Here is a 14,552-nt window from a genome sequence, read left to right as displayed (position 1 = left end):
TGGATGCCAGTCTTCTGACTTCCAGAGTATCAGCTGCAGCTGTGTCCGCTCGCTGGTCTTTGTGGATACGTTCTTGGAGAGCGTATGCAGATTCCAAGAAAGGCCTGGAGGCCTCACCCTTTAATGGGGAGATATTGTTTGGCCCAGACCTGGACAAAATTGTAGATACCCTGGCAAAGTCTAAGTCAGCTTTTCTACCATCGGCAGCTGCACCTTCTAAGGCTAGGACCTCTGCTTTCCGGTCCTTTTGAACTCAAGGGAAGTCCAAGGGTCAGTCCTTCCCAAGGCAGTCGGCAACCAAGGCCGCCCCTAAACCAAAGAAGCAGGCCTGGAGCACTAGACGCCCTGCTTGCAAGCCAGAGGATAAACCTTCAGCCTAATGGGTCGGGCCTCCCTCTGGGGGATCCCAGAGTGGGAGGCCGACTTCTTCAATTCGCCCAGTGCTGGTCCAACACCACCACGGATGCTTGGGTACAAGTGGTCTCTCAGGGGTACGCCCTTTCCTTTTCGTCACAGACCTCCCCACCAGTTCTTCTGCATGAGTCAATGGGTTGCATCACCTATCCTCAATCTAAAGTCGCTGAACAAGTTCCTCAGAGTGCCCAAATTCAGGATGGAAACTTTACGTTCCATCATTCTGGCTATGGAACTGGGGGATTACATGGTCTCCCTGGACATCCAGAATGCATACCTCCTATAGTTCCTATAGCGCCTTCACACCAGCGGTATCTGCGGTTTGCTATATGTCAGCACCACTTCCAATTTCAGGCTCTGCCCTTTAGCCTCTCCACAGCTCAAAGGGTATTCACCAAAATTATGGCTGTTATGGGCTGCCCATCTGCGGAGCCAGGGTATATGCTGGCAAGCTCTACGGAGGTACTTCTACTACATCTGCACCTGACAATCACTTGTCTGCAAGCGCACGGGTGGCTGATAGACTGGAAAAAGTCCTCCGTGATTCCATCACAAAGGATGGTTCATTTTGGTAACCCTTCTGGATTCTCATTGGCAAAGGATCTTTATGCCTCCAGAAAGATTGAGGGTTCTATGGTCCATGGTGTCGGCGTTCGACATGGTGGAGTATGCCCAGTTACATTCCAGGCCCCTGCAGGAACTTATTCTATCCAAATAGAACGGGTTACCACACCGGCCCCAGACTCAGATGCTGGTATTGTCTCCGGAGGTGTGCCTGTCGCTAGCTTGGTGGCTTCAGACATCTCATCTCACCAAGGGTCGCCCCTTTTGGATCCCGGACTGGGTTCTGCTCACGACAGATGCCAGCCTCCGGGTTAGGGTGCAGTGACAGGTCCACTTTCACTTCAGAGCTGTTGGAATGCAGAAGAAGCAGTTCTCCCGATCAACATTCTGGAACTTTGGGCCGTGTACATGGCCTTCCAGTTGTCCGGTCACGCTCTTCGAGGAAGGGCCTTGCAAGTTCAGTCCACAACACCACCATGGTGGCGTACATCAGCCATCAAGAGGGGACTTGTAGTCGAGCAGCGATGTCAGAGGTGTCACACATCCTGTCTTGGGCGGAGTGCCACCTTCCGGCCATCTCGGCAGTCTTCATTCCAGGAGTCCTCAATTGGGAGGCGGACTTCCTCAGCTGTCACGACATGCATCCCCAGGAATGGTCGCTTCACCCAGAGGTGTTTCAATTACTTGTGGACAAGTGGGGACTGCCGGAGGTGGACCTCATGGCCTCCCGACACAATCACCAGTTGCCCGTGTACGGGTCCAGGATAAGAGATGCCGATGCAAGCCTGGTGGACACATTGTTGGTGCAATGGACCTTTCAGTTGGCGTATCTATTCCCTCCGATATCCCTACTTCCTCTGGTCCTTCGTAAATTAAAACATCATGGGCCAGAGGGGTACGCAGCAATGCAGATGTAATGGTTATGTGAGCACCTACGTGGCCCTGTGACAACATCATGGGCCGGAGGGGTACGCAAGAATGCAGATGTAATGGTTATGTGAGTCGCTACATGGTCCTGTAACAACATCATGGGCCGGAGGGGTACGCAGCAATGCAGATGTAATGGTTATGTGAGTCCCTACGTGGTCCTGTGACATCATGGGCCGGAGGGGTACGCAGCAATGCAGATGTAATGGTTATGTGAGTCCCTGCATGGTCCTGTGACATCATTGGCCGGAGGGGTACGCAGCAATGCAGATGTAATGGTTATGTGAGTCCCTACGTGGTCCTGTGACAACATCATGGGCCGGAGGGGTACGCAGCAATGCAGAAGTAATGGTTATGTGAGTCCCTACGTGGTCCTGTGACAACATCATGGGCCGGAGGGGTACGCAGCAATGCAGAAGTATTGGTTATGTGAGTCCCTACATGGTCCTGTGACAACATCAGGGGCCGGTGGTACACAGCAATGCAGAAGTAATGGTTATGTGAGTCCCTACGTGGTCTTGTGACATCATGGGCCGGAGGGGTACGCAGCAATGCAGAAGTAATGGTTATGTGAGTCCCTACGTGGTCTTGTGACATCATGGGCCGGAGGGGTACGCAGCAATGCAGAAGTATTGGTTATGTGAGTCCCTACGTGGTCCTGTGACAACATCAGGGGCCGGTGGTACACAGCAATGTAGAAGTATTGGTTATGTGAGTCCCTACATGATCCTGTGACAACATCAGGGGCCGGAGGGGTACGCAGCAATGCAGAAGTAATGGTTATGTGAGTCCCTACGTGGTCCTGTGACATCATGGGCTGGAGGGGTACGCAGCAATGCAGATGTAATGGTTATGTGAGTCCCTACGTGGTCCTGTAACAACATCATGGGCCGGAGGGGTACGCAGCAATGCAGAAGTATTGGTTATGTGAGTCCCTACGTGGTCTTGTGACAACATCATGGGCCGGAGGGGTACGCAGCAATGCAGAAGTAATGGTTATGTGAGTCCCTACGTGGTCCTGTGACATCATGGGCCGGAGGGGTACGCAGCAATGCAGAAGTATTGGTTATGTGAGTCCCTACGTGGTCTTGTGACAACATCATGGGCCGGAGGGGTACGCAGCAATGCAGAAGTATTGGTTATGTGAGTCCCTACGTGGTCCTGTGACAACATCATGGACCAAGAACAACAAACAGTGGAGACCCTCCTGGCGCTAGACTAGTACCACCACAGTGTTCTCCCCAGGCAGTGTTTTGCGGGTGCACCAATGACTTCCCCAAATGTCTGCTGTTTCCTCGCTCAGACATCCTATGAAAAGAGAAACAAATACATCACACAATAGTGCAATTCTGATATGAAAAGTTTGTATTCAAACAAGTGATTAAAGTTCATATAAGTCCACAAATGTAGAGTTCGGGGTGTAAATCACCTCAATATTATTCTGCTTACTTAGAGTAAAAATGTACTGTGCATTGTATATGAGCACTTCCTCCTCAGGACATGCTTGTGTCAGGCTGGGGGGATCCTCCGCAGGGATATAGATGGAAGTAGGAGATAGAAACACATATCGTGTAGTACGTACAGAAGAATCCCTACGGAGGATCCACCAGCCTGACACAAGCATGTCCTGGGGAGGATCCACCAGCCTGACACAAGCATGTCCTGGGGAGGATCCACCAGCCTGACACAAGCATGTCCTGGGGAGGATCCACCAGCCTGACACAAGCATGTCCTAGGGAGGATCCACCAGCCTGAAACAAGCATGTCCTGGGGAGGATCCACCAGCCTGACACAAGCATGTCCTGGGGAGGATCCACCAGACTGACACAAGCATGTCCTGGGGAGGATCCACCAGCCTAACACAAGCATGTCCTGGGGAGGATCCACCAGCCTGACATAAGCATGTCCTGGGGAGGATCCACCAGACTGACACAAGCATGTCCTGGGGAGGATCCACCAGACTGACACAAGCATGTCCTGGGGAGGATCCACCAGACTGACACAAGCATGTCCTGCGGAGGATCCACCAGCCTAACACAAGCATGTCCTGGGGAGGATCCACCAGACTGACACAAGCATGTCCTGCGGAGGATCCACCAGCCTGACACAAGCATGTCCTGGGGAGGATCCACCAGCCTGACACAAGCATGTCCTGGGGAGGATCCACCAGCCTGACACAAGCATGTCCTAGGGAGGATCCACCAGCCTGAAACAAGCATGTCCTGGGGAGGATCCACCAGCCTGACACAAGCATGTCCTGGGGAGGATCCACCAGACTGACACAAGCATGTCCTGGGGAGGATCCACCAGCCTAACACAAGCATGTCCTGGGGAGGATCCACCAGCCTGACATAAGCATGTCCTGGGGAGGATCCACCAGACTGACACAAGCATGTCCTGGGGAGGATCCACCAGACTGACACAAGCATGTCCTGGGGAGGATCCACCAGACTGACACAAGCATGTCCTGCGGAGGATCCACCAGCCTAACACAAGCATGTCCTGGGGAGGATCCACCAGACTGACACAAGCATGTCCTGCGGAGGATCCACCAGCCTGACACAAGCATGTCCTGGGGAGGATCCACCAGCCTGACACAAGCATGTCCTGGGGAGGATCCACCAGCCTGACACAAGCATGTCCTAGGGAGGATCCACCAGCCTGACACAAGCATGTCCTGGGGAGGATCCACCAGACTGACACAAGCATGTCCTGCGGAGGATCCACCAGCCTGACACAAGCATGTCCTGGGGAGGATCCACCAGCCTGACACAAGCATGTCCTGGGGAGGATCCACCAGACTGACACAAGCATGTCCTGGGGAGGATCCACCAGACTGACACAAGCATGTCCTGGGGAGGATCCACCAGACTGACACAAGCATGTCCTGGGGAGGATCCACCAGCCTAACACAAGCATGTCCTGGGGAGGAAGTGCTCATATTTGAATACACACTTTTCATATCAGAATTGCACATGTGTGTGATGTTTCTGTTTCTCTTGTCATATGATGTCTGAGCGAGGAAACACCACACATTGGGGGGAGTCATTGTCTTGTCTTGTGGTACTAATCTACTTTCTAAAGAGAAGCGTCAGGAGGGTCTACTTCATTTCTTGTTACTCTATAATTTTATTTCTGAGCATAACAAAGATGCACACAGGCTGCATCTTTAGTAGCGCCATTGCGCCCCCCCCGTCACCTGTATAACAGCATGGGCCAGCTCGAGCAGCTGCTCTTATTACTGCCAGCCGGGACCACTAGTTGTTTGGACTCTGTGCAGATCTTCCAAATCAGTTACCTTCTTCACTGGTGGGACGGCCCAGTTGGTGATCTCCTGGGAGGGTGGTGGGGACACAGTATCTTCTGGGAGGGTGGTGGGGATACAGTATCTCCTGGGAGGGTGGCGAGGACACAGTATCTCCTTTGAAGGTGGTGAGGACACAGTATCTTCTGGGATGGTGGAGGGGACATAGTATCTCCTGGGAGGGTGGTGAGGACACAGTATCTCCTGGGAGGGTGGTGGGGACACAGTATCTCCTGGGAGGGTGGTGGGGACACAGTATCTCCTGGTAGGGTGGTGGGGACATAGTATCTTGTCGGAGGGTGGTGGGGACACAGTAACTTCTGGGAGGGTGGTGGGGACACAGTATCTTCTGGGAGGGTGGTGGGGACACAGTATCTCCTGGGAGGGTGGTGGGGACACAGTATCTTCTGGGACGGTGGTGGGGACACAGTATCTTCTGGGACGGTGGTGGGGACACAGTATCTCCTGGGAGGGTGGTGAGGACACAGTATCTACTGGGAGGGTGGTGGGGACACAGTCTCTCCTGGGAGGGTGGTGAGGACACAGTATCTCCTGGGAGGGAGGTGAGGACACAGTATCTCCTGGGAGGGTGGAGGGGACACAGTCTCTCCTGGGAGGGTGGTGGGGACACAGTATCTCCTGGGAGGGTGGTGGGAACACAGTATTTCCTGGGAGGGTGGTGGGGACACAGTATCTTCTGGCATGGTGGTGGGGACACAGTCTCTCCTGGGAGGGTGGTTGGGACACAGTCTCTCCTGGGAGGGTGGTGGGGACACAGTATCTCCAGGGAGGGTGGTGAGGACACAGTATCTTCTGGGTGGGTGGTGGGGGTACAGAATCTTCCATGTGGGGGTACATTATCTCCCAGGAGGTGGTATTTACCTGTGGGCTGAGCCTCTGTCTCTCTTCCAGGTTGGAGTGGTTGGGGCTGCACGGATAACTCTCAGGCCTTCACTTATGGCTTCCAGCTTCTGTCTACTCTGCTCCTCTGCCTGAGTAACCTGATGTTCCTGCCGCCGGTTCTCATCGCTCTGCGCAGCCGATATCTTCTGGAGGCCTCTGTCTACATCTTCACCATGTTCTTCTCCACCGTGAGTACAGCTCAGGTTACACTGTCAGTGGTGACATTTCTATTCTGTGTAAGCCTGTAATTGTAGTACATCTCTGTGCCTGGCAGTGAAGGTGTTAATGCCACTTTGTGACACTACAAGAACATTTTATCACAAACGTGACCATTCTTATGTGGGGGAACAATTCCTGTGATATAGGATATAGAGGTTCTCCCCAAAGGGGTCTCTGGGTGATTATATGGTGGAAATGTGCAGGTTACTATAGCAGTCTGACAGGTGGGAGCACGATGTCTCTGTGTTATCACATTGCACAGTGCAAGCCGTGTATTTTGTAGTATGTAACCTTCTCTCACATCCATGTCTGCGCAGTTTTATCATGCCTGTGACCAGCCCGGAATCGTAGTCTTCTGTATTATGGAGTACGACGTCCTGCAGTTCTGCGATTTCCTTGGCTCACTCATGTCAGTGTGGGTGACGGTTATCAGCATGGCCAGGCTGCAGCCAATCATCAAACAGGTGAGCTCCGAGTATTACAGGTGCTGTTACTGAGAGCAGCCAATCAGATATTTACTTCTGATTTCTAAACTGTTCTAGAATATGGAGAACACATTTTATTGTGTCTTCATAATGCCAGTGCCATATTATTCTCTATGTACCTGTATTATATGATTGTACCAGCAGGGGGTGCACTACAACCATGGCCAAAAGTTTTGAGAATGAAGTATTGGTTATCACAAAGTTTGTTGCTTCAGTGTTTTTAGACCTTTTTGTCAGATGTTACTATGGTATACTGAGGTAACATTACCAGCATTTCATAAGTGTCAGAGGTTACTATGGTATACTGAGGTAACATTACAGCATGACATAAGTGTCAGATGTTACTATGGTATACTGAGGTAACATTACAGCATTACATAAGTGTCACATGTTACTATGGTATACTGAGGTAACATTACAGCATGACATAAGTGTCAGATGTTACTATGGTATACCGAGGTAACATTACAGTATTACATAAGTGTCAGATGTTACTATGGTATACCGAGGTAACATTACAGCAGGACATAAGTGTCAGATGTTACTATGGTATACTGAGGTAACATTACAGCATGACATAAGTGACAGATGTTACTATGGTATACTGAGGTAACATTACAGCATGACATAAGTGTCAGATGTTACTATGGTATACCGAGGTAACATTACAGTATTACATAAGTGTCAGATGTTACTATGGTATACTGAGGTAACATTACAGCATTACATAAGTGTCACATGTTACTATGGTATACTGAGGTAACATTACAGCATGACATAAGTGACAGATGTTACTATGGTATACTGAGGTAACATTACAGCATGACATAAGTGTCAGATGTTACTATGGTATACTGAGGTATCATTACAGCATTACATAAATGTCAGATGTTACTATAGTATACTGAGGTAACATTACATAAGTGTCAGATGTTACGATGGTATACTGAGGTAACATTACAGCATTACATAAGTGTCAGATGTTACTATGGTATACTGAAGTAACATTACAGCATTAAATAAGTGTCAGATTTTACTATGGTATACTGAGGTAACATTACAGCATTACATAAGTGTCAGATGTTACTATGGTATACTGAGGTAACATTACAGCATTACATAAGTGTCAGAGGCTTTTATTGACAATTACATTGAGTTTACGCAGAGAGTGAATATTTGCAGTGTTGACCCTTCTTTTTCAAGACCTCTGCAGTTCGCCCTGGCAGCTGTCACTCACCTTCTGGGTCACATACTGACTGATGGACGCCCATTCTTGCCTAATCAATGCTTGGAGTTTGTCAGAATTTGTGGGGTTGTTTATCCACCTGACTCTTGAGGATTGACCACAAGTTCTCAATGGGATTAAGGGATGGGGAGTTTCCTGGCCATGGACCCAAAATTTCAATGTTTGGTTCCTAGTGCCTCTTGGTTATTACTGTTGCCTTATGGCAAGGTGCTCCATCATGCTGGCAAAGGCATTGTTCCTCACCAAACTGTTCTTGGATGGTTGGGAGAAGTTGCTCTTGGAGGATGTTTTGGTACCATTCTTTATTCATGGCAAAATTGTGAGTGAGCCCACTCCCTTGTCTGAGAAGCAACCCCACACATGAATGGTCTCAGGATGCGTTACTGTTGGCATGACACAGGACTGATGGTAGCTCTCACCTTTCCTTCTCCGGACAAGCATTTTCCAAGATGCCCCAAACAATCTGAAAGGGGATTCATCAGAGAAAATAACTTTACCTCAGTCCTCAGCAGTCCAATTCCTGCACCTTTTGCAGAATATCAGTCTGTCCCTGATGTTTTTCCTACAGAGAAGTGGCTTCTTTGCTGCCCTTCTTGCCACCAGGCCATCCTCCAAAAGTCTTCGCCTCACTGTGCGTGAAGATGCACTCACACCTGCCTGCTGCCATTCCTGAGCAAGCTCTGCACTGGTGGTGCCCCGATCCCACAGCTGAATCAACATTAGGAGACGGTCCTAGTGCTTGCTGGACGTTCTTGGGCGCCCTGAAGCCTTCTTCACAACTATTGAACCTATCTCCTTAAAGTTCTTGATGATCCGATAAATGGTTGATTTAGGTGCAATCTTACTAGCAGCAATATCCTTGCCTGTGAAGCCCTTTTGGTGCAAAGCCATGATGACTGCACGTGTTTCCTCGCAGGTAACCATGGTTAACAGAGGAAGAACAATGATTTCAAGCACCACCCTCCTTTTAAAGCTTCCAGTCTGTTATTCTAACTCAATCAGCATGACAGAGTGATCTCCAGTCTTGTCCTCGTCAACACTCTCACCTGTTAACGAGAGAATCACTGACATGATGTCACCTGATCCTTTTGTGGCAGGGCTGAAATGCAGTGGAAATTTTGTTTTTGGGATTAAGTTCATGGTCATGGCAAAGAGGAACTTTGCAATTAATTGCAATTCATCTGATCACTCTTCATGACATTCTGGAATATATGCAAATTACCATCATAAACACTGATGCAGCAGACTTTGTGACAACCAATACTTGTGTCATTCTCAAACCTTTTGGCCATGGCTGTACACTCCTTAATCCTGTATTATGTGATAGTACCAGCAGGAGGCATATTAGAATATTTGTTCCTGTATTATATGATTGTACCAGCAGGGGTCACAGTATATGCTGTAATCCTGTATTATGTGATTGTACCAGCAGGGGGAGCAGTATACTCTGTAATCCTGTATTATGTGATTGTACCAGCAGGGGGAGCAGTATACTCTGTAATCCTGTATTATGTGATTGTACCAGCAGGGGGCGCAGTATATGCTGTAATCCTGTATTATGTGATTGTACCAGCAGGGGGCGCAGTATACTCTGTAATCATGTATTATGTGAAAGTACCAGCAGGGGGTGCAGTATACTCTGTAATCCTGTATTATGTGAGTATACCAGCAGGGGGCGCAGTATACTCTGTAATCCTGTATTATGTGAGTATACCAGCAGGGGGCGCAGTATACTCTGTAATCCTGTATTATGTGATTGTACCAGCAGGGGTCGCAGTATACTCTGTAATCCTGTATTATGTGAGTGTACCACCAGGGGGCGCAGTATACTCTGTAATCCCGTATTGTGATAGTACCAGCAGGGGGCGCAGTATACTCTGTAATCCTGTATTATGTGAGTATACCAGCAGGGGTCGCAGTATAATCTGTAATCCTGTATTATGTGATAATACCAGCAGGGGGAGCAGTATACTCTGTAATCGTGGATTATGGGATTGTACCAGCAGGGGGAGCAGTATACTCTGTAATCCTGTATTATGTGATAATACCAGCAGGGGGAGGAGTATACTCTGTAATCCTGTATTATGTGATTGTACCAGCAGGGGGAGCAGTATAATCTGTAATCCTGTATTATGTGAGTATACCAGCAGGGGTCGCAGTATACTCTGTAATCCTATTTTGTGCGATAGTACCAGCAGGGGGAGCATTATACTCTGTAATCCTGTATTATGTGAGTATACCAGCAGGGGGAGCAGTATACTCTGTAATCCTGTATTATGTGATTGTACCAGCAGGGGGAGCAGTATACTCTGTAATCCTGTATTATGTGATTGTACCAGCAGGGGGAGCAGTATACTCTGTAATCCTGTATTATGTGATAATACCAGCAGGGGGAGGAGTATACTCTGTAATCCTGTATTATGTGATTGTACCAGCAGGGGGAGCAGTATAATCTGTAATCCTGTATTATGTGAGTATACCAGCAGGGGGAGCAGTATACTCTGTAATCCTGTATTATGTGATTGTACCAGCAGGGGGAGCAGTATACTCTGTAATCCTGTATTATGTGATTGTACCAGCAGGGGGAGCAGTATACTCTGTAATCCTGTATTATGTGATAATACCAGCAGGGGGAGGAGTATACTCTGTAATCCTGTATTATGTGATTGTACCAGCAGGGGGAGCAGTATAATCTGTAATCCTGTATTATGTGAGTATACCAGCAGGGGTCGCAGTATACTCTGTAATCCTGTATTATGTGATTGTACCAGCAGGGGGCGCAGTATACTCTGTAATCCTGTATTATGTGAGTGTACCAGCAGGGGGAGCAGTATACTCTGTAATCCTGTATTATGTGATTGTACCAGCAGGGGGAGCAGTATACTCTGTAATCCTGTATTATGTGATTGTACCAGCAGGGGGAGCAGTATACTCTGTAATCCTGTATTATGTGATTGTACCAGCAGGGGGAGCAGTATACTCTGTAATCCTGTATTATGTGATTGTACCAGCAGGGGGAGCAGTATACTCTGTAATCCTGTATTATGTGATAATACCAGCAGGGGGAGGAGTATACTCTGTAATCCTGTATTATGTGATTGTACCAGCAGGGGGAGCAGTATAATCTGTAATCCTGTATTATGTGAGTATACCAGCAGGGGGAGCAGTATACTCTGTAATCCTGTATTATGTGATTGTACCAGCAGGGGGAGGAGTATACTCTGTAATCCTGTATTATGTGATAGTACCAGCAGGGGGCGCAGTATACTCTGTAATCCTGTATTATGTGATAATACCAGCAGGGGGAGGAGTATACTCTGTAATCCTGTATTATGTGATTGTACCAGCACGGGGAGCAGTATACTCTGTAATCCTATATTATGTGATTGTACCAGCAGGGGGCGCAGTATACTCTGTAATCCTATATTATGTGATTGTACCAACTGGGCTCGCAGTATACTCTGTAATCCTGTATTATGTGATTGTACCAGCAGGGGGCGCAGTATACTCTGTAATCCTGTATTATGTGAATGTACCAGCAGGGGGCGCAGTATATTCTCTGTAATCCTGTATTATGTGATTGTACCAGCAGGGGGCGCAGTATATTCTCTGTGCCTGTATCCTATGCTTAATGTTTTATGTCCAAAATGGCCGCTTCACCTACTGGGCCTAATTCAGAGCTGCGCGCTAACTACACGTAATGCCGATATTCACGTAGTGAGCGATTATATGCTACTGCGCATGTACAATATATTCTGAAAACCCCTATGGCGCATACCCTGATGCACTAATGCGCTATTGCATACGGGAGTGGCCCGATGTGAACGCATACAACACCTGTCACATGTGCGTGTAATGGGCGTGCTGCGGGCGTGTAATGGGCGTGCTGCGGGCGTGTCATGGGCGTGCTGCGGGCTTGTCATGGGCGCGCTGCGGGCATGTAATGGGCGCGCTGCGGGCGTGTAATGGGCATGCTGCGGGCGTGTAATGGGCGTGCTGCGGGCGTGTCAGTGATAGCGGCTGCATTGTCACACCCAGAGTCGCAGTCGCAGAGGCCGCGGTCAGACGCAGACACTGCTATAGGCCTGGTGCAGGGGGCGATGGTGCGCCCATAATGGATTGTCCACAACAACCGGCGGTGTTACTACGTGCACGTGCGCTCTCAGGGCTGGCACATTACAGCGCACGCTAGTACACCATGGGAAGGCCGCGGCTCCGGCACCAGGTGCTAGAGCAGACGCAGCACCGGCCCCACTGAACCAGGCTCTGTGTTATATGTGGTATCTGTGATGTATATTATGTGTAATGTATATTATGTGTGATGTATATTATGTGTGATGTATATAATCTGTGATGTATATTATGTGTGATGTATATAATCTGTGATGTATATTATGTGTAATGTATAGTATGTGTGATGTATAGTATGTGTGATGTATATTATGTGTGATGTATATTATGTGTGATGTATGTAATCTGTGATGTATATTATGTGTGATGTATATAATCTGTGATGTATATTATGTGTGATGTATATAATCTGTGATGTATATTATGTGTGATGTATATTATGTGTGATGAATATTATGTGTGATGTATATAATCTGTGATGTATATTATGTGTAATGTATATTATGTGTGATGTATATTATGTGTGATGTATATTATGTGTGATGTATATTATCTGTGATGTATATAATCTGTGATGTATATTATGTGTGATGTATATTATGTGTGATGTATAGTATGTGTGATGTATATTATGTGTGATGTATATAATCTGTGATGTATATTATGTGTGATGTATATTATGTGTGATGTATATAATCTGTGATGTATATAATCTGTGATGTATAGTATGTGTGATGTATATTATGTGTGATGTATATAATCTGTGATGTATATTATGTGTGATGTATATTATGTGTGATGTATATAATCTGTGATGTATAGTATGTGTGATGTATATTATGTGTGATGTATATTATGTGTGATGTATATTATGTGTAATGTATATTATGTGTGATGTATATTATGTGTGATGTATATAATCTGTGATGTATATTATGTGTGATGTATATTATGTGTGATGTATATAATCTGTGATGTATAGTATGTGTGATGTATATTATGTGTGATGTATATTATGTGTGATGTATATAATCTGTGATGTATATTATGTGTGATGTATATTATGTGTGATGTATAGTATGTGTGATGTATATTATGTGTGATGTATATAATCTGTGATGTATATTATGTGTGATGTATATTATGTGTAATGTATATAATCTGTGATGTATATAATCTGTGATGTATAGTATGTGTGATGTATATTATGTGTGATGTATATAATCTGTGATGTATATTATGTGTGATGTATATTATGTGTGATGTATATAATCTGTGATGTATAGTATGTGTGATGTATATTATGTGTGATGTATATTATGTGTAATGTATATTATGTGTGATGTATATTATGTGTGATGTATATAATCTGTGATGTATATTATGTGTGATGTATATTATGTGTGATGTATATAATCTGTGATGTATAGTATGTGTGATGTATATTATGTGTGATGTATATTATGTGTGATGTATATAATCTGTGATGTATATTATGTGCGATGTACAGTCAGGTGCATAAATATTGGGACATTGACAGAATTGTCATATTTTGGCTTCTATTCACCACCACAATGGCTTTGAAATGAAACAAACAAGATGAGCTTTACCTGCAGACTATCAGATTTAATTTGAGGGTAATTACATCCAAATCAGGTGAACGGTGTAGGAATTACACCGGTTTCTATATGTGCTTCCCACTTTTTAAGGGGCCAAAAGTAATGGGACAAACTAAACAATCCTAAATCTAACTTTCACTTTTTAATACTTTGTTGCAAATCCTTTTCAGGCAATTACAGCCTGAAGTCTGGAACACATAGACATCACCAGACGCTGGGTTTCATCCCTGGTGATGCTCTGCCAGGCCTCTACTGCAAATGTCTTCAGTTCCTGCTTGTTCTTGGGGCATTTTCTCTTCAGTTTTGTCTTCATCAAGTGAAATGCATGCTCAATCAGATTCAGGTCAGGGGATTGACTTGGCCATTGCAGAACATTCCACTTTTTAGCCTTACAAAACTCTTTGGTTGCTTTTGCAGTATGCTTCGGGTCATTGTCCATCTGCACTGTGAAGCGCTGTCCAATGAGTTCTGAAGCATTTGACTGAATATGAGCATATAATATTGCCCGAAACACTTCAGAATTAATTCTCCTGCTTTTGTCAGCAGTCACATCATCAATAAATACAAGGGAACCAGTTCCATTGGCAGCCATACATGCCCACGCCATGACACTACCACCACCATGCTTCACTGACGAGATGGTATGTTTGGATCATGAGCAGTTCCTTTCCTTCTCCATACTCTTCTCTTCCCATCACTCTGGTACAAGTTGATCTTTGTCTCATCTGTCCATAGGATGT

The 14,552-nt window shown here is 46.4% G+C and overlaps 1 protein-coding gene across 1 annotated transcript in view; it reads left to right on the top strand.

Moving 5' to 3' along the window:
- Positions 1 to 14,552, top strand: part of TMEM8B (transmembrane protein 8B) — a 135,138-nt gene that overhangs the window by 113,694 nt on the left and 6,892 nt on the right. Inside the window, exons 10-11 of the mRNA XM_088453524.1 lie at positions 6,122 to 6,300; positions 6,649 to 6,795. Of these exons, the coding sequence (XP_088309650.1) occupies positions 6,122 to 6,300; positions 6,649 to 6,795 (326 nt within the window). The remainder of the gene's footprint in view (positions 1 to 6,121; positions 6,301 to 6,648; positions 6,796 to 14,552) is intronic.

Source organism: Taudactylus pleione, unplaced genomic scaffold, assembly GCF_031769625.1.
Source record: "Taudactylus pleione unplaced genomic scaffold, aTauple2 ptg000580l, whole genome shotgun sequence".
In the NCBI taxonomy this organism is placed as follows: domain Eukaryota; kingdom Metazoa; phylum Chordata; class Amphibia; order Anura; family Myobatrachidae; genus Taudactylus; species Taudactylus pleione.
Note: the sequence above shows the minus strand (reverse complement) of the source record. Positions and strands in the feature narration are given on the sequence as shown.